General features: G+C 52.5%; 1 protein-coding gene across 3 annotated transcripts in view; it reads right to left on the bottom strand.

Moving 5' to 3' along the window:
* PUDP (pseudouridine 5'-phosphatase) overlaps positions 1–24,136 on the bottom strand; it is a 131,734-nt gene extending 107,598 nt beyond the window's left edge. For 2 of the 3 annotated variants that reach the window (XM_038586764.1, XM_038586763.1), the window contains exon 1: positions 24,037–24,136. In XM_038586764.1, the coding sequence (XP_038442692.1) occupies positions 24,037–24,106 (70 nt within the window). In that variant the 5' untranslated portion in view covers positions 24,107–24,136. Of the gene's footprint in view, positions 1–5,612; positions 5,653–24,036 lie in introns of those variants that run through there. The other variant, XM_038586765.1, reaches the window with a different exon arrangement.
* Between the last annotated feature and the right edge of the window lie 1,521 nt (positions 24,137–25,657).

A 25,657-nucleotide genomic window follows, 5' to 3' on the forward strand; every position in this document is an offset into this window, starting at 1 on the left:
GCTTCTCATTAGCAGTTGACGTGATTCGCTGGCATTATCAATCATTTCAGTTAGTACGAATGGGTGTCACTCTAAGGATTGTTTTTTCTGGTAATCCATACTCAATTTTGAAAACTAGGTTGGTTTTTTTTTTAAATTATTTATTTATTTTATTTATTTATTTTTTTATTTAATTATTTATTTTAAAGAAAGTGTGTGAGTGGAGGGAGCGCCAGACAGAGGGAAGCAGGCTCCCATTGAGCACGGAGTCTGACATAGGGCTCAAGTTCACAACCCGGAGATCATGACCTGGCCCAAAACCGAGAGTTGGCTACTTATCCAACTGAGGCACCCCGGTGCCCCCAAAAAGTCATTTAAAAGATGAACTGGTTCAAAAAATGTTGCTAGATCACACCTCTATGTAATGGAAATATACCCATATAAAGGGGGCAAAAAATGGACATTTTGGTGCTTAGGGCCATAGAGCTAAACATAAAATCAAAACTATCAAACTTGGAGAAGCAAACATGGGGCATCTTTGCAATGTTAGGTTCTATGAAGTTTTCATACCAGAACACAAGACGCAAGAGCCATAGGAGAACACACATATAAAGGGGCATCCGTTAAAGTTAAAGGAAACCATCAGTAAGAAAACAAAAGGCAAGTCATAACACAGGAAAAAACACAACACACACGACCTGCATCTAGAATATATAAAGAACCTAACATCACAAGTCAATGATGACACAAAAACCTCCACTATCTACAACCTAATCCCCAGAACCTATAATTATCGTACCTCACAAGGCAAAAGGAACTTTGCAGCGTGCTCCTGTGTCTGGGGATGGGGCGATGGTCCTTGATGATGCAGCAGGCACAAAGTCATCACATGGGTCTTTACGGGGGGGAGGGGGGTCAGAGTTAGAGGAGGGGTGAGCACAGACACACACGCTGGGAGTGAGATGACGGCAAGGCAAGGAAGGTCCTCAGAGGCAAGGAAAGGGATCCCATCCCGCACCAGAGCCTCCAGAAGGAAGGCAGCCCTGTCAGCACCTTGATTTTCGCCCACCAAGACGGATGTCGTACTTGTGGCCTCCACAACAGTACGGCAATCAATTCGTGCTATTTTGAGCCACGAGCCATGAGGCCATTTGCGAGAATTTGTGACAGCATCAATAAGAACGTAATACACAACCCAGCACAGAAACCGCTTCGGTAAACAGTCTGGTGGTTTCCTGCAAAGTTAAGTGTAGGCTGACCGTATAAGCAGAAGCAATAAAAACAAAAATACAACCTATCAGTCCACACAAGACATGAATGAGTTTCAAGCCAACTAGGGTCAGTGAAAGAAGTGGGAACCATTCTGTAGTTTGAGAAGCAGACTGCCGCCTACGTTGGGATGGAACGGAAAGAGGGAGGCTCTTTGGAGGGGCACGAGACTTTTGGGAGTTACGGAAACATCCCTGCTTTGAGTGTGGACACGGCGTCACACTACGGAGGATCCACCTGGACATTTTAAACCATCCTTGATGGGGATCCCTGGGTGGCGCAGCGGTTTGGCGCCTGCCTTTGGCCCAGGGCGCGATCCTGGAGACCCAGGATCGAATCCCACATCAGGCTCCCGGTGCATGGAGCCTGCTTCTCCCTCTGCCTATGTCTCTGCCTCTCTCTCTGTATGACTATCATAAATAAAATAAAAATTAAAAAAAAAAAAAAAACCATCCTTGAAGCTAAGCATGATGACAGTTTCCTGGGACTTGACTTTTCTATGTAAAATGTCATTTCTATGCCGTTGTAGAGGAAATTTGCCGATTCCATCCAAATTGTATAGTGATGTCCTCAAAACAGGGGCAGTCTTACACAAAACTGAGCCCTTCCAGGTTGGAGACGATCTGAAGCGAAAATCCTACAAGACTTTAAAACACTGCCCTTCCCATGGGTCTCTGAGCTGCCTTAAAAGCAGGGCCGTGGGAGGTCAGGACAGATGCATTAAGACAACGGCCACTGAGATCTAGTGTTTGCGGGACAAGGTCAGGAAGGGGGTGCGGAGCACAGCGTGGTGCTATGCTTGCTGTCCCTGGGTCAGCCCAGGGGTATGAGGACGAGAATGTGGACACACAACATGGTTCTCTGCCCACCAAAAACCAAGCTGTCTTTCAGAAATCCTGATGTTTGTAACCAAGGACAAAAGACATAGCAGTGTTGCCTCATACCATCAGCCTAGGAAGAAATAAAGGCTTTTTCAGGGTTTCAGGTGTGAGGGGAGCTTTCCCTAGGGACACCCCAGGTGCTCCTGGACACCTGCCAGCTCAAGGACAGGTGTCCCCAGACAGGCAAAAAGTGGATATTTACTGAGCCCCAGGAAACCGCCAGATTGGGGACAAATATTTTCTAAAACAGGAGGAAATTCAGGGAAATAACTGTGGAATTTGAAAGCGGTAAAAAAGTGCCATCCGAGTTAAACATCTCCCAAACTCAGCCTGGGACTCAGTTTACAAAGCGTTGCCTGCTCTTGATGTTTACTGGTATGTTACTGATACACAGATGCTATTAGGCCAGTTTAAAATCAAGAAAATTTAATGAGCGAATGAATGGATAAAATAAATAAGATGAGATTTTTGAGTCTGGATGGCTTCTTTCAGGTCTGGGGGTCATCTGGGATTGACACACACTGGCATCCCGTGCACAGTCTCTTCCACACGCGGCCCCTGTACAGACCCTGAGTTGTGGGCACCGGGACTCTGGCCGTGTGTGTCCAGGTGTGGAACCCAGACCGCAGCACCCGCACGACCTGGGCACTGGAGGGAAATGCAAATTCTCGGATCCATGCAGCCCCTCCCAACAGGAGGGCCTGGGACGCGGGCTACGTGGGTCGTAACGAGCCCTCAGGACGTATCTGACGCCTGCACAAGTGTGGGAACCACAGAGCTAACGTGTCGTCCATGTTCACAGGCCAGGACATGACGGAAAGTAATTGGGAGAAGAGGGGCAACCGGTGCTGGCACTTCTCACGGGGTGACAGGCACTGGAACCTGCACGACCATCCGCCGTATGTGCTAGGGGCACGCCAGAGCCGGCTGCCACATGGGCAGCCACACCATACGGGAGGCAGGGAGAGGGCCCCTTGGTCTCTCTGCTGCTCCCTGGGGCTCCCGGGCGCCACCCACACCTGCGTGTCCTAGGAACGGCACCCGGGTTCTCATGGGCGCTGGCGAGGTGCCTCTGAATTGCGGACACCGTCCCTTTGCAAACCCAGGCTCCAGGTCTCACACGTGCCGTGCTTCATCCACTCTCGTTGCAAAGACGGTTCTAGACGCTGGGAGAGGCAACACCGGGCCGTGGCACTCCCTGAATCTGGACACTTGGGCACGGAGCGCTGCAGGAGCCGAGTGCCACAGGGACGTTATCCTCTGCTTTTCCTACAGGGAACCTGTGCCTGAAAAGGCCCACCGTTATCCTTCACCTGCCCCGTGACAGGCTTACCTGGACAGCTAGGAGAGGAGCCTCAGCCGTCCGGGGGGTGCACTAACCGAGGCAACAGCGTCGAGGCATCCGTTACGGAGAAGCTAAGGTGACGGTCCGTGCCGTTTTCATGTCGGTAGAGTCGCGTGAGAAACAGATGACAAAGTGTCAGAGCCTGAAGGCTCTTGCGGTGTTGGAAAGGAGTGAGGTGGGCGTTGGGGGCGCCGTGTGGGGCCTGCCTGGGTGGCAAGGGGAGGTACCACTGCCCGCTAGGGAAGCATTGCTCTGGCATCCAGACACGGGGCAAGCTTGCTCAACGCCAGGGGCATCGTGTCCGCGTGGCCCGCACGGGGACGGCTGCACCATCCTCAGGGTGCGAAGCTACCTGTGCCAGCAGGGGCATCTGGTGCCAGAGGTGCAGAAGCTGCAGACATGGGTTCGCACGCCGCCTTGGCCCCTTCGTGGCGGTGTCACGCTGTCAGAGGAAAAGCCCGTTGGCAACGGCTTCCTCAACGGGGCAATGGGGAGGAGGCTCCCTGTCCCCTGAGGTGGTCTGAGGACGAACTATACCAGGAAGAAATCGGCCAGAGGAGAGCATGTGCTTTCCGTAAGGGGAGGGTGGAAGTCAAGGCGAAGGCGCTTTTCCTAATGGGCTCCCAGGAGGATGCACGTAAGAACATCAGGAGAGCAGCCCGTCACGAAGAGCCAAGGGCAGCAGGCAGGGAAGAGGACCGTCGGGGGCACCGTCGCCGGCCTCGTCTCTAGGAGGGCACGCCCCTGCTTCCCGATGTCTTCCACTGAGCTCTGTGGCTGGCGGGCACAGGGCGGCAGAAACCCTGACTGCATGCAACCTGGGGGGTCGTCTGCCCGCCCCCCACCGTCCTGGCTAAAAGCAGGTGCCAGTCCTCTCTGGCCTCTCACTGTGGGGCAGGCGGGCTGGCAGGGGGAACCGAAGAGAAGAGCGAGGCGCCGTGGCTCCCGGGCTGCCGGCCTGCTCCATCCGTGAAGCCGGGAGGCTCGGCGCACAGACAGGACCCACAGACAGGTGTGAGCGGGGAGGCGGGCGTGTGCGAGGCGCCGGGGCGGCTGCAGGTTCCAGGCTGGCAGCAGAAGCACGGCACGCAGGCCACGGGGAGGGCACCGAGTGCGGTGTGCCGTGTCGTGGTTTCCGCGCCACGGCCCGCGGCCACGGGATGGTGCTGAGAGCCCGGGCGTGCAGGCGGAGAATCGAGGGAGCTACGCGGCCAGTAAGTCAAGCTGCCCAAAGGAGCCGCACGCGAAGCCAACACGGCGCTTTTACATTCATTCGTACAAAGAGAATGAAGAGGAACGAGCCCGGAAGGCTGGAACTCCGGCATGCACTACACACAGGCGTCCTGTTCTCTGGCTTCTTAAAAGCGGACTTTTAGGGGCTCAGCGGGTTAAGCGTCTGCCTGCAGCTCATGATCCCGGGGCCCCACATTGGGCTCCCTGCTCACCAAGCAGCCTGCCTCTCCCTCTCCGTCTGCCCCATCCCATTTTCATTTTCTCTCTAAAATAACTAAAATGTATACTTTTAAAAATGCGTACTTTTAGCAGATCACATGTGGAATAAAAGGCTTTTCAGACGAGTTTTTTCTTCATGCCACAAATTGACAGACGCTCGCTGTCCTACATTCCCCACGTGCGTTTTTCAAAGCGGAATCTCAGACGGTGCAGACGCTGATTACAGCGTGCTCCCCTCTTTCCTGGGACAGCACGCTGATGTGCCCCTGCTTCCAAACGGGGGCTCCACCAGCAAGAGCCCCGGGCTGCAGCCTCTGCCCCCCGCCTGCAGCCATCCCCTGACCGCGGACGAGGCTCCACCTGCACCTGGGATGACTTAGGAAGCCTGCCCACGCAGCAGGATCACGTTCTGATCCTGCACTTGCAAACCAACCCCTATTTAGGACGTGTAAGGTAAGAGAGGCATTCTCTCAGCTTGCCATGCATGCCCCCTTACCCTGCAGCCTGCATAAAACCCAACCACTTTCTCCTCCCAGACTTCTCCCCAGCTCAAACTACTGCTAGAGTCCTTACAACGGTGCATATATGTGCCTTCTCCATCAACAGGTTTTGGATTTGAACGGAGCTTACCACACCAAGAAAAGTTCTCACTTGGAGGCGGTGTGTAACCCAACAATCATACATACCATTTTTTGCTTTGGAGAGTATCATCACGCGTGGTTTAGGAATACTTAAATGTGGGCAGCCCGGGTGGCTCAGCGGTTTACTGCCACCTTCAGCCCAGGGTGTGATCCTGGAGACCCGGGATCGACTCCCACATCAGGCTCCCTTCATGGAGCCTGCTTCTCCCTTTGCCTGGGTCTCTGCCTCTCTCTCTCTCTCTCTCTCGTCTCTCACGAATAAATAAAATCTTCAAAAAAAAGAAAAAGGAATACTTAAACGTGCAATACTGCTTATACACGAATGTTTGTTTCTTGGTTCATTATCCAATGACCAACTCAAACATTCCTTTGACAATCTTTGTAAATTATGCTCAATAGGGATGTTATAACACTATTTTCATGCCTTCAAGTAATGGTTCACAAACGGGGTGATTGTACTCACCGGGGGACATAAAAGACAAGATAAATGTGTTTCTGTTTGCAAATCTTTTTTCTTATCTGATTTAAAAGACAACTGCTTAGGCGATAATTATAAATCTCTATTTATGAGCACATAATGTACAAAGATGTAATCCTAATGACGGTAGCAGCCAAATGAGGGGGGGCTGAATGTAGCCATATCCTTGCAAAGTTTCCGTATACTTTTTAAATTATGTTGGCATTAATGCAAACTAGACGGTCACGTGTTCAGATGTTAACTGTGATCTTCAGAGTAACCACCAAGAAAATAACTAAAAACACATCGTAAAAGACACGCGAAGGGAATTAAAGTCGTGCACTAGAATATATCCAGTTAACGTGAGAAAAGGCAGTCTCGGGAAAATAAAGGAATGACAAGGAAATAACTTATATGGAAATCATGCCATACAGGAATCATATTTGATCAAGAATGGCATTTCATGTAAATGGCTAAGACCCCCAGTTAAAAAGTAAAGACTGCCACAATGGGCTTTAAGAAAAGAAAAAGAGGGACGCCTGGGTGGCTCAGCGGTTTGGCGCCTTCGGCCCAGGGCGTGATCCTGGGGACCTGGGATCGAGTCCCACGTCAGGCTCCCTGCATGGAGCCTGCTTCTCCCTCTGCCTGTATCTCTGCCTCTCTGTGTCTCTCATGAATAAATAAATAAAATCTTTTAAAAAAAAAAAAAAGAAAAACAATGTGACCCAGCCAGACCCAACGTGACTGGCGCCTAGAAAACACAATTAGATTGAAGGGTGCAGAAGGTTTAAAGGATGGCCAAGGTATCCAGTGCCAACAGTAAGAGAAGAGGCAGACACAAGACAGACTCAAGCAAATATCTCTTCTGCAAACAACACAGAGAAGTCTAATAGGAACATTTTATAGGGAGATCATTCCAGATTCCAAAGATGCAGGAATTATAAACCTGTATGCACTCAACAACAGAGCCCCAATTACATAAACCAGAAACTGAAAAAAATTAGAGGGAGAAACAGATAATTCACCAGTGGTGGTCGGAGATTTGGATATCACAGCTCTAATAATGGATAGAACTAGATTAAAAAGTAGTAAGGAAATGGAAGCCCAGATTTAATACCATTAACTACTTAAAACACTGCCAACCAGGGGCGCCTGGGTGGCTCACTCGGTGAGATGAGCGTCTGCCTTCAGCTCAGGTCATGAACCCAGCATCTTGGGATCACGCCCTGCATCACCCTCGGCCTCTCCCCCTGCGTGTGCGCTCTCTCTTTCTCTCTCTCTCCCAAAATCTTAAAACAAAACAAAACGCAACAAAAAAACAGCACCAACCAGCTGGACTTAGCAGACACCTACGGAACATTCCACCCAACTGTAAGCTGACACACCTTCTCCAGGAAAAGGCGGTGTCCTAGGTCATGACCCCATAAATTGGCAAAGGCTGGACTGAAATCATACAGCGTATCTCCCTAATCGGCGATGTGATGAAATTAGAAGTCAATCATAGAAAAAGATGGGGGAAATTCATAAGCACATGGAAAGTCAACGATGCACCTGTATGTTCAAGGCTCAAAGAAGAAATTAAAAGGGAACCCCGGAGACACTGTGGGATGAATGAGTGAAAACGAAAATACAACAGCCCCAAACCTACGGGGTGCAAGGAGAGCAGCGCTTGGAGGGAAGTGGATGGCTACACACGCCTATGTTAATGCAGAATGGTCGGAGATGTGGAGCGTGCCGATGGATCTGCAGAAGAGGAAGGGGCTGTGAGCCAAGGAACGGGCAGCGGTACGTGGCTGGGTAAGGGAAGGACATCGGTTCTCTCCCCTAGAGCCTCCAGAAAGGAATGCCACCCTGTACACACCTTGATTCTAGCCTGAGGAGACTGACAAGGGATTTGTGACCTCCACAACCACACGGTCCTAATACTCGCGTGGTCTTATACCACTTGGTTTGTGGCCCAGCGGTCAGTCCGGCAGCAAGAACCCAACACAGTAAGAAACTTTCTTGAGCGTCTATGCTCCTTTTTTCCTAATGGGACTACTGTACAACTTTTTTTTTTTTTTTTTTTTTTTAAGATTTACTTATTTGAGAGAAAGAGCGAGCACACAGGCAGGGGGAGGAGCAAGAGAGAGATTCTCAAGCAGACACCGTCCAGCACGGGAGCCGGTCTCAGAGCTCAAATCCTCAACCCACAGATGATGACCTGAGCCAAAATGAATATTCGAGTCTCGACCAACTGAGCCACCCGGGCACCCCCCGTACAAGGACTCTTAAGCACACCAAACACACAACGTAAGAATGATCCTTTCTGAACATCTCACCCACAAGGACTTGAACCACAGAAGGTCAACGGTGGCTACCGACAGTTCACAGAAGTCCGTGCAACAGCTTCCCCGAGGCTGCCCACCAGCCATTACGCAGCACCACGGCCTGGGCCCTTCTTACCGCTACATCATAATCACACATGTATAAACCTTATTAATCCCTGGTCCTTTTTTCTCATTTCCCACTGTCACATCCTGACACTTCCATTGAGTGAATGTCAATAATTTAAGTTCTTCTTGAATTTTAAGAGACAAATATATGACCGCGGTGTTGTAGATGGATGTGTCTTTCTCATGTCCTCGATGGATACACCCTGTTAAGAATTAGCTTCCCACCGCCCCGGGCTTTATGGCTTAATGGTGAATCTATATATTTTTATGCCTTTTGAATAAATGAAAACCAGCAGATGTCCTCCACATAATGCAAACTTTAAAGACGTCCTTCCCCCAATGCAAAGAACAGCTTCCATTCTTTTCAGCATCTACCTTCTAGCAGCCTATCCTGCCACTCCTCTGTGAAGGAAGCCCCTCCAGAGGGCCTGTTGGAACAGGACGTCAGCAGTGTAAGCACTGATATGGAGATAATGCCAAAAATACTTAGGGCGATGCAAATTATTCCAAAATCTAGGAATCGTGTTGAGCTGAAATCAGGGATATATAGTACCAACTGCTTCTCCTTCTATTTTTTTTAAAGGTTTTACTCATTTATTTGAGAGAGAGGGAGAGCACAAGGAGGCAGAGCGGCATGCAGAGGGAGAGGGAGAAGTGAAAGCGGACAAACTTCCACGGTAGTCCCGTGGGCGCGGCACTCAGCCAGCAGCCCTAAGCGTTCACTGTCCACCGCCCTGGTGCAGCCTGCCCCCTGGTTCAGTGGGAAGTGGTCCAGATGGCTTGGGATCACAGAACCTGGCTGCGCTGGTCTACTAGGGCTGCCACAGCAAAGGAACACATACCGGCCAGCTTCAACAGACACTTATCCGTCCCGGTTCTGGGGGCTGGGAGTCTGAGACCAGACAGGGCTGAGGCTGCTTCCTCCTGAGGCCTCTCTCCTGGGCGGGTAGACGCCGTGTGCTCCGGTGTCGGTGCATGTCTGTGTCCTCATCTCCTCTTCCCATAAGGACAGCAGCCCTATGGGGTGAAGGCCCATGCAACTGACCTCATTTTACTCTAATCCCTGCTTTAAAGACCCCACTTCCAAACACAGCCCCATTCTGAGGTCCTGGGGTGAGCGTTTCAACACGTGCATTTTGTAGGAGACACAATTCAGTCCACCCCACGGCGTTATAGATCTTCACGTGTTTGGTATTTGTGTCAAAGGCAAAGGCAACCAACCACTTAAAATTATCCTTGTCTATCTTGTTTTTCAGGGGAAGAGACAAAGAGAATAGTGAAGAATCAAGAATCAAGATCCTGGGCAACCCCGGTGGCTCAGCAGTTTAGTGCTGCCTTCAGCCCAGGGCGTGATCCTGGAGACCTGGGATCGAGTCCCACATCAGGCTCCCTGCATGGAGCCTGCTTCTCCCTCTGCCTGTGTTTCTGCCTCTCTCTGTGTCTCATGAATGAATAAATAAAACCTTAAAAAAAAAAAAAAAGAATCCAGATCCTTTTTAAAAGAATAGGCTTAGAGACTATAAACTGGTTTACGCACCTCAGGTTTTACTGAACCATACTCAGGATTTCTGCAGAGACCCAAAGAGCAGTAAGTTGCAGGTCCCTCCCTCCATGCAGAGTATACCGCTGGTGCTCACAAGGAGTGTTGTGCGAGCCATCTGGACCAAAGGGGACAAGCTTGGTATCTGATTTCCAGCTGCACAGTGGCAGCTGCTGAGAGGCCACCTCGGTGGGAACCCTAGAGGCTCCTTGGGCACAGAATGAAGGCTGGCTGCATGTTCATTTTCGGACTCACATTACTACATGCCTCATAAGCTGTGACTCTAACTCAAAGTAAATGGAAGACCCAGCGTTCCATCCGATGTCATCTTCACAGCCCTCCCCAGGATCTGCGTAAGCCTGGCAAGTATAGTGAGAATGTAGAATTCTTGTTGAGTTCAACAATTATTGGATTTAGGTGGAAAGACATCTTACGTAGATGCTAAAAAAAAAAGCAAAATCTAATCAGCTGAGTGGGAATGGAAAATACCTGTTAGAGGACCAGTTCTCCCTAATGCCCAGGTAGCTCATCCCGTGCCCAAAATATTAAGTGACATTTAGAAGAAGGAAGATCACTGAATAAATTCTTGCGTGCTATTGAATTACTTCTATTCTTTAAGTGAACTTGGCCTGTTGGAGCAATGGTGCTGTAAACACACTCTTAAATGCATACTCAGATTACTAATCTTCACTCACAATTTAAGATGACGTTATCTGAACGCAACGGGAACAAGTCACGTGAACTTCACATTCATCATTTTCATCAAGTTCACCTATTAGGCTAAAGTGATGATCGGCTCTCCCAAAAGGTTCCATTTGTTAATTCGGACAGGAGCAGCGCCGGCCAAAGAAATAAAACCTACTGGCTTTCTAAGTGTGCTTTGCTGACCATAAAGGTGTTGACGCTGATAAAAGAAACTGTAAATAGAATCAAGCAGTATCATGGCATCTGGACGGTGATGCTTTACATCTACTACATTTGTACCCAGAATAAGCCGAAATTAAATGTTTAAGCAACACGTACGTTTTGAACCGCTAACGTTAATAGTAACAGATCTTTAAAGCCAGGTGTACTGTGGCCATGTGTCCCTTGGCGCTAGCAGGGGCCTGTGATGGCCTGTGTCCGTCAGCTACATAGGAGCGGAGGCTGAGAACGGATGGGCATCCACCACCGGTGGGGAGAAATCACCACCTCGAGGCAGAGCTGTGGTCCTGGCACTCCAAGCTGATCCCGGAATGGAGTCGCCCACATTCAGTAAGGCTCGTGGACGGGGGCCTCTGGATTAAGTCAGCCCCTCATGTATGAGGCGGGTTTTGTCAACGTGAATCTGAGTACCCACTTCCCACCTAGAACATGTCTACCCCCGGGAAATGCATTCCCATCACCCACGTACCACACACCCAACTTGTTTTAGGGCCTTCGTGTACGGGCTAGTGTCAGCGCACACAAGTGATGCTGAAGGACAATATCCAGACAGCTATCAGATGAATGAGCGAGGCCCAAGGTGATTATTCCGTGAAGAATCGAGAATCCGTGCAATAGATTATAAGTTCCCAGCTCAAGCTCCCTTCATCTCTTTTTTGTAACTGGCAACTGTGTATTAAGTTTAATTGCATTTAAATGCAGGTGTACTATGAGTTCCTGCAGGTGAAATGACAAGGTGAACACGGTTCCTATGTGAGAAGGTAGGAAAGAAGAGTCCTTGGCCCTTGGCAGTCCTGGCAGCCAGGGCTTTGAACATAATTAGAGAAGGCGAGTATATACGAGAGAGGTGCCAGGATGTAATTAGTTACAGCCCAACATTTCATTAACAACAGTTAACAACACTGAAAGATCACAGGGCACACACCCAGGGATAGCCCAGGTTCTGTTCTAGTTTCTACTCTCATGCTCGCTGCATCGTACTGAAAATGGGAGTCTGGAGGCACCGGAGGGGTCTCGTGTGTGAGACCGAGCATGCCCCCCACCCCATCCCCAGTGTATATAAAGCGGCTATTCTCACAAACAGGTGGGTTTCTGCACCGATAACCACACCACGTCTGGGCACTGTTTGGAGAGCTCAGGGCCCAGAGAGTCCACACAAGTGACCTAGATCCAAACCTCCGTGGAGGGCACACGGTCTAGAAGCCGGTGTTTTGCCCACGGATTTGCCTCCGGCCTTCAGAGTCAGGTGGAGCTCTTGTGCGCCGTCGGAGGGCTGCAAGCATGCCGCCTGCCCCAAGTCCCCGCAGGAAAACACCAACTGCATGCAAACACCTCGGCCTGCAAGGAGCGCCCCTCTGGGCAGGACCACTCACTGAGCTCACCCGAGAACGGCCTGTGATTTCACCTCAGCCTACGATGATGCCCTGCCTGAGCCCCTCCATGTCCCTGCAAACCCCGCCATGAACTAAACAGCCTCTGAGTCAAGCCTCTCCTCTTCCTCCCACGCCAGCCGTTTGTGCCCTTGTCCTGCCCTGCTGGATGTACCCATGTCCTGTCCTCCTGGAACCTGGGCAGGGGACCTTGTTTGCTGTTGTGCTGACATCAAGAATCTCAAGATGTCATCCTGTATTAGCGGGGTGGGTCCCAAATTCAGTGACAGGTGTCCTTATAAAGGACACAAGAGGAGACCCAGAGTCAGGGAAGCCACGTGAAAGAGGGGCGCACACATGGGAGGGATGTGGCCCCCTGGGCAAGTGCAAGAGCCTCCTTAGCCAGTCTCCCTGGGCATATGCCTTCCTCATGCACGTCACCAAATACCCACGGCGCCCTGTGCTCCGGGAGGCTGGTGCTCTGACGGCAATGAGGGGAAATCTCAATGCTTGAGCTTGGCATGGGCTCAGTACGCTCTGTCCTGGGAGAGCCTTTGCAGAAGAACGTCTTCTCTGAGAGGGCACACGCAGCCACCTCTTGTCAAAGCCCTGCCCTGGTCTGTGTCCTCCTGGCTTGGGGTACTCGCGAGCGTCCTTCCTCCTCCGCCTATGATACTCCTTTCAGCCCTATGATGGAGCCCCCAGGATGAATGCTGTCTGGGCTGCTGGCCTGCTCCCTCTCCCTGGCTCCCAAGGAAAGTGGGTTAGCTCAGCAGATACGTGGCCATGCAGGGGGATGGCAACGTCTGCTTCCCCCAACGCTCAGCCCACTGCACCCTGACCGTGTCCCCGGAAGCAAGGGGTGGATCCACTCCCTGCTCTAGGTCGTGGTACCCGGCATCTGGTGGGCGGGTTATCAAGGCCTGTGGCATTCGTGAACTGAATAAATGCCCCGACCATCCATGTCTCCTTGAGAGCCCTTGTGGATCTGTCCTATCACGCTTTTCTGAAATTCCATTTGAACCTAAAACTCTACCCCCAGAGAAACTGTCAGCAGCAGGAAGTGCCACCTGTGTTCAGCCGTCTGGATGGACCCACCGACAGTCTGGCAGCGGGAAACCACCTTAACTGCTGCAGACGACTGGCTACCTATGTTGTTCAGATGACCCAGTGGGGCGACTTTAAATGCCTTCATCAGGCTGCTGGCAATCACGCAAGGTGATCACAACTGGTTTAACGAGATGGCTGCTGAGATAGGGCTGGGGCTGTCAGGAAGGGACCAGCTCGTCGGGCTGCAACCCGCAGACCCAGGGATGACTTCCATGTTTGTGTTAGGAGCACACACCCAAGCACGAAAAACACAGCCTACAGGAGAGGGCACCAGACACACCACGGGAAGAGCTGACGATCATTTTTATCTGTACGAACGCTCTTTCTCTTGGAAAGGTATCAGGGATGCGTCTGTGGCCAAATTCCTCAGACGAAGACAGGTAGGAACATTCTGGGGGAGAAGTGCCGGCCAGGGCTTCACTCTTCTCCACCAAAGCCTTCATCCAGATGCTCCCAGGTGCCAGGATCCCGCATGTTCACCCACGGGACCAGCAGGATACCAGCGTCACCAGCGGTGTTGGCGGGGGTGACACAATTGCCCTTGAGAAGACCTGCGATTGGTGAAATGTTGCTTCTTTTTCCAGCCGTGAGAGGAGGCACGAGGCTGAAACTGTCACGGTCACTGCCTGAGTCGCTGCCTGAGTCGCTGCCTGAGCTCCCGAGGCCTCCACTGCAGGAGGGACAGTGAGAGCACTAAGCACCTGCCGCCAGCTTGCAGAGCAACGTGAGGTAATGCTCGCAACTGCTCCCAAGAGCGCGGGGCACACAGGATAGGCTCTCGACAGGCACAGGTTTGGTGGGGAAGCCACTGAGAGCCTAGAAAGAGGCAGTAGCAGTGGGAAGGCCACAGAAATAGCTCTGAAGAATTTAGAAATAAGCAAGTATTGCACTGCTGTAGGGGTGGGCCAGTGGGTGAGGAAGGGACGATCTGAAGGTAAGCCGCACTCTTGGATGGCATCCCCTAAAAGCACTCAGAGAGATCACAGCCTGTGACCCACAGGAGACGTGATCCACATGAAGTGGAACCAGAAGCAGTATGGTCCGCAGGCCGCACACATACCCGCCCGGACACACCCATCCGAGGTTCCCACAGCGCCCTCTCTTCCTGGTGAGAGCCAGCAAGGCCTCCACATCCCCCGTAGCCATATCTCTGTGCCCAATGGTTCAGGCCTTCGAGACACACAGACACTATGGCCATCAACTATCCCCGGTCTCTCAGGCTCTGGACTTCTGCCCAAGAGGCCCCATGTGCCATCATGGAGGACAAGATGGGTTCGACAACTCTTCTGAGGACAAGACTGGTCAGCAGGCTGGGACTAGGGCGACAAAACTGACCACATGCAACATCTCCCCCAAACGGGCAACAGGGTGCTGCCGCACGTAATTGCCAAAAATGGCTGAGTCTAGCTAAGCACTGGGTATCACTTCTAGGTTAGAGGAAATAGAGGGGATAGAGGAACCGGTAAGGAGACACCAGGTGGAAACAACCAGACAAATCCTGGGTGTAGACCATTCCATAACATCACTGGCCTAGACTCTTTCAAAAAGTCACTATCGTGGGGGAAAACAAACATTATGTGATTGAGGGATGGGGGAAGTTTTCTGACTTAAAACAGGATAAAGGCACATAACTACCACAAGGAACCCACCTGGAAAACACTAGCGTATTTTCAGCTAGACACAGAAGCCATCCTTGCCTCCATGTTCCAATACAGTCATTACTGAGAATCTTTTTTTCTTTAAATTTAGATTCAATCACCCAACTTACAGTACATCATTAGTTTCAGAGGTAGAAACCAGTAATTCATCAATTGCATCGGTGCTCATCACATCATGTGCCTTCCTTAATGCCCGTCACCCACTTACCCCATCCAAAGTTGTCATCACCAAAACAGTACGGTACTGGCACAAAAACAGACATGTAGATCAATGGAACAGAACAGAGAACCCAGAAATAAACCCTCAGCTCTATAGTCAACTCATCTTTGACACAGCAAGAAAGAACATCTGCTGGAAGAGACAGTCTCTTCAACAAATCCTGTTGGGAAAATTAGACAGCCACATGCAGAATGAAACTAAACCTCTCTTAAACCACACACAAAGATAAACTGAAAGCGGATGAAAGACCTAAATGTAAGACAGGAATCTATCAAAACCCTAGAGGAGAACACAGGAAGTAACCTCTCGGGCCTTGGCCACATGTAGCCACTTCTTGCAAGACACGTCTCCAAAGGCAAGGAAAACAAAAGCAAAAGGAACTACTGGGACTTCCTCAATATAAAAGGCTTCTGCACAGCAAAGGAAACAGTCAACAAAACTACAAGACACTCTACAGAATGGGAGAAGATATCTGCAAATGACACATCAGATAAAGGGCTAGTTTCCAAGATCTATAAAGAACTTATCAAACTCAACACCCAAACCCCAAATAATCCAGCCAAGAAATGGGCAGAAGACACAGACATTTCTCCAAAGACCCACACATGGCCAACAGACACATGAAAAGATGCTCCACATCACTCATCATCAGGGAAACACAAATCCAAACCACAATGAGCTACCACCTCACAGCTGTCAGAGAGGCTAAAATTAACAAGGCCGGAAACAACAAACGTTGGTGAGGATGTGGAGAAAGGGGAATGAATCCCCCTGTGTTTTTTTTAATTCAAACACACTGCTTGATAAAAATACTCTCTTCTGCTTCAGAAAACATGTTTATTGCTCAGCCATTTCTTCTCCTGGTCTGGAATGTCCGTTTGTCTTCTTTGGTCCTTTCTGTACTCGACAAACATCCTCCAGGTGCTTTCAGTTGAAAGTACTGCTCTGTCCCTATTATGCCCTTGCCGTGTTCATTAGCAAGTTACGCACCGATTTCACTCACCATGTTTTATGTCCCATCTGGACTCTGAGACTAAGAGAAGAGACTTGTTTTGAATCCCGTACAGCACCTGCCGCCGCACATTTCTGAACAGACATGCGGAGTGGAATGCATGCCTCTGGAGCTGTGCTGTCCACCACGGTGGCTGGCAGCCACAGGAGGCTACTGAAATTTAAATTAAATACAAGGGAAAATTCCGTTTTCAGCTGCACTAGTCACATTTTACGGATGCGGGTACCAGGTGTCCTTCCTGTCTACAATGCAGATAGAGAACCTTCCCATATGGTAGGCAGATCTGCTAGATGGACAGTGCTGGTCTGGAGAGCAGAGGAACGGTTCTCATCAAGGACACCCCACTTCCCTTACATATACAGGCTGGGGAGACTCGGGATTTCAGGACATGAGAGGCAGGGAATCCTGCTGCTTGCTTTGGCTTTTGTCCCAAGACCTCAAATAAGCTCAGATGTGCAAACGACCACTGTGGTCTTGTTCTCATTTAGTGTAGAAATAGGATATTCTACTCGAGGTTGCACCAACTTTGGTTTGTTCCTGGATCTCTCCCTGACTAGCCACATCATTTGCAAGATTGTTAAGGAGACTACCATTGATCATAAAGAGGAACATACCTTGATTCAGCTCCTAAGCCCAGGAGAGGACAGTCAACGTAGCACAAGCAATGCCAATGAAAACGGTCCGCCAGGCAAGAGTATGTGGAGATGACCACCCTCCTCCCAGACAGGGGCCCTCTCTGCGTAGACACTTTTCCCACTGACACTTAGCTATTGAGTGTAGACATCACAGGAGAGGATGTGAGGGAGTCACAGCATAAAGGAAAGGAGTGACGTGCCTGCTAAAGGCTCAAAAGGTCTGCTAAACCATGCCAGAATGGCAGTCCACCTCTACAAAGCCAATGGGGAAATACTTCTTAACTCAGAAATGATGTGACAAATAACACTTTTTCTTTTTTTTTTTTTTTTTTTTTTTAAGAATTTATTTATTCATGACAGACACAGAGAGAGGCAGAGACACAAGCAGAGGGAGAAGCAGGCTCCATGCAGGGAGCCCGACGTGGGACTCGATCCCGGGACTCCAGGACCACGCCCTGGGCCGAAAGCAGCGCCAAACCAGCTGAGCCACCCGGGCTGCCCAAATAACACGTTTTCAAGAAAACTCTCCACACATGCCCTAGAGGCCATTTTAACCACAGATATCTGCAACAAACAGCCAAGACTGCCCCCACCCACTGTAACACAATTAAGTGAAGGTTTTCATAGATCAAACGCTCTGATTATTAGTCACTGGTACTCACATACGCTTGACAGTAGGAAATTTATCTTGAAATGTCATCTACTCTGGTATGACACTATTCTATTTTCCAGCTATGGGCTATGCCTGAATCCCTTTTCAAATGCCTCATCCCAAGGTGTGACCAGTCATCTCGGCATCTATGTAACAAGTGCCTGGAGTGGACATGTCTTGCGGGCATTACTTCCCTTACTCTTTTACAGTGCATTCAATCGGCACCTACCCTCGGAAAATGACAGAGTAACCGACATGTAAATCACAGAAGGCAAAAAAAAAAAAAAAAAAAAAAAAATCAGAGTAAATGGCAATTACTCAGAAAGACAAAAGGGACTAAAGAATCCCCAACACACTGCCTTTCCAGAAGAAAGGAGGAACAAAGTAAAAATCGATCATGAGAAAATACGAGGATGACAGGACAACAGTCCTCCCACGATTATAATCCCTGTGAATCCAAGGTGCCAAGCAAAGCACCCTGGGAGGTCGAGGGCTGCAGGAGAAAGCAAGGACGGGCACCACACCTGTACTGACAGGAATCTGCTGAACAGTTCAGCCTCTCGCCAGCTGGACAAAACTCTCGTTTATCAGCAGGATTATGCAAATTGGATCTCAATCCCTTCTCAAGCATTCTCGAAAGAGGAGCAGCTGTGGTGACCACTAGTCAAGCGACCAGTAACTACAAAGACGACCTTGAGGTGGGCAGAGTCCAGGTCAACCAGAAAGCATCACAAGGGGACACAGTTAACTAGGCTCGGTCCATACTTGGATTGCTTTGCTATTACCAAAGACTTTTCTCCAAGACACAAGAGTCCCTTCCTTCCTTCCTCCTGGGGGGGCCTTCCCCAGGCCCCCAGCAGCACGTTACTCCAAACGGAGAAAGTCGGAGTGAGGGCCGCCTGCGGTGGGGGCTCTCCTCCACCACCAGGCCTCCGACTGGCCTCCAAATTCCAGCAGATGTCTTTGCAAAGGTGGAAGGAACTTAAGTGTCACCTAGCAAGCCGAGCTCAAACCCAAGCACGTGCTGTTAGCTCCCGGGGGAGCAGGGTGGAAAAGAATGTGAATGCACCACGGCAAGGCTGCCCTGGCATCTGGCACGGAGACCCCAGCGCTCACAAAGGGGTTTCCAAGACGTAGAGCATAGAGGCAATGATCATCTCACGCCGAGGGGGATCTCGGCCAGCTCTCGGGGCAGGCGGTAACCGCATTCGGGCGTACCGCAACAATCCTTCACTAGGCTCTACCTTCCTGAGATGCTCCCAGGACCCTGGCAATGTAGGGATAGGGGGACACTCAGAAGAACCAATGCACACGAAAACCAATGCAGACGAAAAGCTCCTCGTCTGTGCTTAGAAAAATTCTCATACATCACGTGGGGGGTCAGATGACCACGTGTTTTGGTTCCTGTGAAAATTAATGTGGAGCAAGCGCTAACATTCTATAAGGAAATTCCATTTTTGTCATCAGCTTCACGGATGCTCCAGGGTGGAAAAATGGCCTAGACAAGGTGAACAAGACGACCATGGTGTCACAAGGATTCTGACCACAGCCCGGGCACGACGCGGAACCAGTCGACTCAAGCAGCAACTTCCTGAGCTCAGTGAGCACCACAAAGCTCCTGCCCCTCCAGGAGCTTACAGGGTGTCCTAGGCCCCAGGCAAACAGGCACCTCCCAGCAGTCTCGGGTGCTATTATCTGGCAGATGCGAAACTGAGGGAGCACAAAGAAGACCAACGTAGGTCATCTATTCTACTACATAGAGGACAGAGGGTAAATTATAATTAACAGTTGCAAATATTCTTCTTGTGTCCTCACGCGATCCCTCTCTTGTTATTTTCTGATTTTTAAGAATTTAAAAATAAGCTTATTTTCCTTTGGTAATTTTTATGGATGTTAAAAAATTGGACGCCTAGAATATACATTTTACGTGCACTGCATTTTACATATTCCGGTGGTCTCCGTATTCTTAACGTCCACCGTCCACTGGGCCCCGTTATCGATAACAGACATACGGGTTTCTTCCTAAAGCCCTGCATTGGACTGTCCAGTACGACAGGCATTCATTCGCCCAACGAGGCTACTGAACACTTGAAATGTGGCTGGCTCGAGCTGAGACCTGCTTGTATGCATAAAATACCCACGGATTTCAGGGACTAGGCCTCAAAAATGAAGGTCATAGATCTTGGAGAGTTTTACATTGATGTAAGGAAAGACGTATTTTATTTATTTATTTATTTATTTATTTATTTATTTATTTATTTATTTATTTATTTTTTGGAAAGACGCATTTTAGATGTGTCAGGATAGGGAAAAAAGTTTGTTTCATCTGTACCTTTTTGCTTTTACAGTGGAGCTGTGCAACATTTTTTATGCAGTCCCATCTCTATTAGCCAGCATGGCTCCGCACAGCAGACTTCTTGTGTCTTAAAGAGAATGGGCCCACCCCTTGTGCCCCTAATTTCAGTTATTTTGCAAACTAGATAATCTTCCCTATCCAGAAGCCGAGACTCTGTGGAATCGCTGTCATCTTCTACCTTCGAAAATATCTTGTCCTGGTTCACAAACAATCCCAGTCCCCTTTTCTCTTTCTCTAAATGGCATCTGGGAGCCAAAATCATAACCTGATCGTAGCTGATCGTTACCCCACCAACAAAACAGAATCCGAGAGCGTCTTTCCTATTTGGAAGGACGGCAGCCTCATACATTTCAAACTGGAAATGTACTGGAAAGTGCTCTGGCGTCATCAATGTTTCTGCAGAAATCTCCATTTACTTCCTCATTCCCGTCTGCTTAAACAAGCTTCTCCTGAATAGAAGCCTTCCCCCATGAAACTAATAGTTTTCGATTTTCACTGCCCTGAGAACACCAGTCCTGGGGGTGACGCTGACAAATGGAACTTCCAGAATTCACAATTCTCAAACTCCAACCTACTGCAAGAGGACTCATTATGAATGCATGGTGGAGTGTTCTGCACACAGCAGATACAGGGAATGAAGTCAGGTGCTGCAGAGCTACAGGAGGGTAGCAGCAGGAGAGACCGACTGAGATAAAGCAGCATGTTTTGGAAAGAAAACGGTGTTTTCTACAAGACATCCTGTGAAAGAATGGGATAAGTGCACTTCCGAGAAAGTTCTGCAAAGCCTTACTACCTCGGAGAAGCGTTAAAGCAGAAAGGAGAAAAGAGGGCAGAAAATAAGGAGGATATCTTCCCAAATGGCACGAACTCTTGGTTCTCTGACCATTTCACAGGATTGGGTAACAGCGCCAGGGGCTAAACTATTAATCTGGCCTTAGCTAGTGAGTAGAGCCCCCAGCGAGTAACTGCCCCTGCTGGAACCAGGTCACGTACGCCACATTCAGGCTTCAGGGAACAGCTGTGTCTGAATCTGGGTCTCAGAACTAAGAGTCCAGCTCATTTGGAAGTTTAATACATTTAATTTTAATGAGACTTCGGAGTTTGCATCCATATTCATGAGACACCCACTACAAGTTCTTTGGACCCTTCCCGAGAGGGGAAGGAGTTTCTTTGACAATTAACTTCCTGACCACCTGAGCAGGAACATTCATGTCTACAAACCAGCCTTATCCATCCCAAGAGGTTTCTGAAATTGAGTCCATTCAGATTTAGTACCTGCATACACTGTTTCTTGCAATTAGTGACCTCTACAGAGATTTAATTTTGTTTTTCTCTTCCTTAGGGATTCACCTGTTTCTATCTCTGGGTTTATAAAGTGACTGGGACGCCCAGGTGGCTCCGTGGGTGCGAGTCACTGCATGCAGCTCCCCGCAGGGAACCTGCTTCTCCGTTTGCCTGTGTCTGTCTCTCTTGGTCTGTCATGAACATATAAATAAAATCTTAAAAAAAAAGTGTTATTACTAGCAAACCACCTAGCAGGGGGCAAGGTCACCCTGGAAAGATGAACAGGTCATCTATATTTAGGATCCAATCGATGTGCAGTCACTCTTCAGCTCTGTTCCTGAGCTGTGCGACCTTGGGCAGGTGACTTAACATCTCTGAGCTGCAGCACTGTGTGTTCTCATTGGAATGCAAATACTTCCTCATCCTCTGCAGGGTTTTAAGGCAGTAGAGGCATAAAAGTCTCCAGCGGGTCAGGAGCGTCTGCAAAAAACACAGGCGTTTTCAGAGTTCTACAAGGCCTTCCGGAGGCTCTGAGGGTCGGAACCCTGTAAGAGGATGAAGCCATGAAGCTCGGTGCGCAGGGTCTGGGCAGCGCTCCGGTCCGTTCCGTGTTGATTCGTGCACTGAGTGTCATTCTGCTTCTTCAACAATTCTTGGCTGTGACCCTGCACAGGGGCGGTGCAGGGAGCAGCAGTGCGAGGACCCAGAGTCCCTCGGGTCCGTGGCAGGCGCAACCTGCTTCCCCAACTCTCCTGCACTTGGGTCAACTGTGTGGCCTAAGGCGGGGCCGGCAGGGGTGCAGCCCTGCAGTCTGCATCCACTCAGCCCCTTCCTGTGCAGAAGCAGCCCCAGCCTCAGGTCCCCACTCTCCTGCACTTGGGTCAAGAGTGCGGCCTGAGCCGGGGCGGGGACGGGTGCGGCCCCGCAATGTGTATCCGGCCCCGCAATGTGTATCCGGCAAGTCCCTTCCTGTGCAGGGGCAGCCCTAGCCTCAAAGTCCCAAGTTTCAGGTCCCAAGTCTCCAGCACCTGGGTCAAGACCGCGGCCTGAGCCTGGGCGGGGACGGGTGCGGCCCCGCAATGTGCATCCGCCGTGTCCCTCCCTGTGCAGGGGCAGCCTGAGCCTCAGGTCCCAACTCTCCGTGCACTTGGGTCAAGCGTGCGGCCTGAGCCGGGGCGCTGGAGGGGCGGGAAGGGGTGCGCCCCCCACCCCCGCCCCCCGCAGTGTGCATCCGCCCAGCCCGTCCCTCTGCAGGAGCAGCTGGAGCCTCAGGTCCCCAACCCTCCTGCACTTGGGTGAAGAGTGCAGCCTGAGCCTGAGCGGGGGTGTGGAGGGGTGCGGCCTCCGCAATGTGCATCCGCAAGCCCCTCTCTCCGCAGGGGCAGCCCCAGCCTCAGGTCCCAACCTTACTGCACTTGGGTCACGAGCGCAGCCTGAGCCAGGGCGCTGGAGGGGGCGGGGAGGGGTGAGGCCCCGCAATCTGCATCCACCCAGCCCCTTCCTGTGCAGGGGCAGCCGCAGCCTCAGGTCCCAACCGTCCTGCACTTGGGTCAAGAGTGCGCCCTGAGCCGGGGCGCTGGGGGAGCGGGGAGGGGTGCGGCCCCGCAATGTGCATCCGCTCAGCCCCTTCCTGTGCAGGGGCAGCCCCAGCCTCAGGTCCCCACTGTCCTGCAGTTGGGTCAAGAGTGCGGCCTGAGCCGGGGCGCTGGAGGGGCGGGGAGGGGTGCGGCCCCACAATGTGCATCGGCCCAGCCCCTTCCTGTGCAGGGGCAGCCCCAACCTCAGGTCCCAACCGTCCTGCACTTGGGTCAAGAGTGCGCCCTGAGCCGGGGCGCTGGGGGAGCGGGGAGGGGTGCGGCCCCGCAATGTGCATCCGCCCAGCCTCAGGTCCCAACCGTCCTGCACCTGGGTCAAGCGTGCGGCCGGAGCTGGGGCGCTGGGGGGGCGGGGAGGGGTGCGGCCCCGCAATGTGCATCCGCCCAGCCCCTTCCCGTGCAGGGGCAGCCCCAACCTCAGGTCCCAACCGTCCTGCACCTGGGTCAAGAGTGCGGCCTGAGCCGGGGTGGGGAAGGGTGCGGCCTGGCAATGTGCATCCGCCCAGCCCCTTCCCGTGCAGGCGCAGGGGTAGCCCCAGCCTCAGGTCCCAACCGTCCTGCACCTGGGTCAAGCGTGCGGCCCGAGCCGGGGCGCTGGGGGGCCGGGGAGGGGTGCGCACCCCCCGCCCCCCGCAGTGTGCATCCGCCCAGCCCCTCCCTGTGCAGGGGCAGCCCCAGCCTCAGGTCCCCACTGTCCTGCAGTTGGGTCAAGAGTGCGGCCTGAGCCGGGGCGCTGGAGGGGCGGGGAGGGGTGCGGCCCTGCAGGGTGCTTCCGCGAGCCCCTCCGTCCAAGCCCCTTCCTGTGCAGGGCCGCCGGAGCCTCGGATCCCAAGCCTCCGGCCCCGGGGTCAAGGCCCGTCCAGCCGCAGCCCCCCCCACCCCCGCCCGCAGCAGCGCCCCCGCCGGCGAGGTCACGACCCCGGCCCCCGCCGCGTAGGAGGCCGCGAGCAGGCTGCGTGCGCGGCGCGGCCAGGTGCGGGAAACTGAGTCCGCCGCGGCCCCCGAGCGCCGCCCCCGCCCCCCCCGCAGCCCGTCCCCACGCGCGGCGCGGCCGCCGGAAGTGCTGCCCCGGGCGGCGCCGACGCCAGCGCCCCGCGCGCCCCCGCCACTCGCCGCCGCCCGCGGGGGTCCCGGACGCCGCCCCGCCGCGCCGCGCCGCGCCGAGCCGAGCAGCGCGCCGTCCCCGGGCCGCGTGGCGCGCGGCGGCCGCAGGCTACGCACCGAGGAGGAGGCCGTCCATGTCGAACAGCAGGTGGGTGGCGGGCCGCGGCGGGGCCCCGGAGGCCGCCATGGCGCCGGCGGACGCGGGCGCGCGCACGCCGGGGACACGGCCGCGCGCTCGGGGGCTGCGCGCGCCGCCCGCGCCGCCTCTGCGCACGCGCGCCGCCCGCCGTGCACGCGCGCCCCGCGCCGACCCGCGGGGCCCGAGCCGCCTTGCGCACGCGCGCCGCGGGAGCGTCTCTCGAGAGCCGCGCGCTCCGCTCTGCGGGCGGGCTTGTCTCGCGCGGTCTCCGGTGCCGCCGCCGCCGCCGAGTGCGGATGCGGCCCCGCGCGGGCTCCCGTCTGCCCGCATGCACCGCGCTCCCCACGCACAGCGGACGTCCCGGTCCCGGCGGCGGCACATGCACAACTTGACCCTGGGGCGGGACGCACGGAGGAGGCCGAGCCTTTCTCCTCGGCCGGCCCGGTGCACCGGCTGCTTCCCACCGACGGGCCAAGGTGCTCAGGTCGGGAGCCCAGGGGCCGGGGCATGCGCCGGGCCGGGGCTGCCGTCCCGGGACCCTCGCTGCTTTCCCTTTCGGTTTCGCGGGCCCGCCGCCCCCGCGGAGCTGGCAGCGCGCATGCGCAGGGGGCCGCTCGGAGGGTCGGCGACCCGGGCTCCCGGGTCCCCGCGAGCATCCCGGGCTGCAGAGGCTCCACGCGCCTGGCCGCCTCATCTGCGTCCCTGCCGCCCAGCTTCCTTTCTTATTCAGCTCTCTTCTGCATGCACTCTGAATTTTGTTGTTCTTGGCTGCTCTCAAAAACTTTTTTTTTAGATTTTACGTATTTGAGACAGAGCATGAATGCAGGCGAGGAACAGAGGGACAACAAACTTGTCCCAGAGCAGGGAGCCTCCTGCAGGGCTGCATCCCAGCACCCTGACATCCTGAGCTCAGCAGAAGGCAGATGCTTCACCCACTGAGGCACCCGGGTGTGCCCAGAAACACCTTTTTTTGGTCTCCGTTTCTGTGTAGTGTGCGTCGATGTTGCATATGCATGTTTAAGCATAAGGATACAGCGACTTTAAAGAAGGTGATGTGAGAAAACTCCAGAAGCTTATTTCACGCCGTGGGGCTGTATTTCTGGCAAAATGCAAAAACCACAGTAGACGCAGCTTGGATGCTGCAAGGGCAGCAAAATAATAGGCGACGAACCCCTGTGCCTCGGTTTCCTTTTGTGTCAAATGTAAAGGAGACAGCGCAGGTCAAGCTCTTAGTCCTGGCACATAGTACGGCTTCAGGTAACTGATGTCTTTGGAGCTCTGGCTGTGACAAAATGCAATGATGATTTCTGTTTGAGGACCTCAGGGAAGGCAGTGTATCAGCCGATTAGTGAGGGGACTGTGACGCCAGGGTGCTCGGCTGCTGTGACACAGTTGCACAGACTCCGTGGCTTGCATCACAGATATGCTGGGTTTACAGTTCTGGAAGCCAGAAGTTGGAGAACAACAAGCTGTCAGGGTTAATGCTTCCCGAGGGCTGGGACGACGCGATCCTTCCAGGCCTGTCTCCTTGCTTGTACGTGGCCTTCTTACCTTAGCTCTTTATATTACCTTCTCTCTACGAGTCTATTTCTTTTAAGA

This window comes from Canis lupus, chromosome X, assembly GCF_011100685.1.
Source record: "Canis lupus familiaris isolate Mischka breed German Shepherd chromosome X, alternate assembly UU_Cfam_GSD_1.0, whole genome shotgun sequence".
Taxonomy (NCBI): Eukaryota; Metazoa; Chordata; class Mammalia; order Carnivora; family Canidae; genus Canis; species Canis lupus.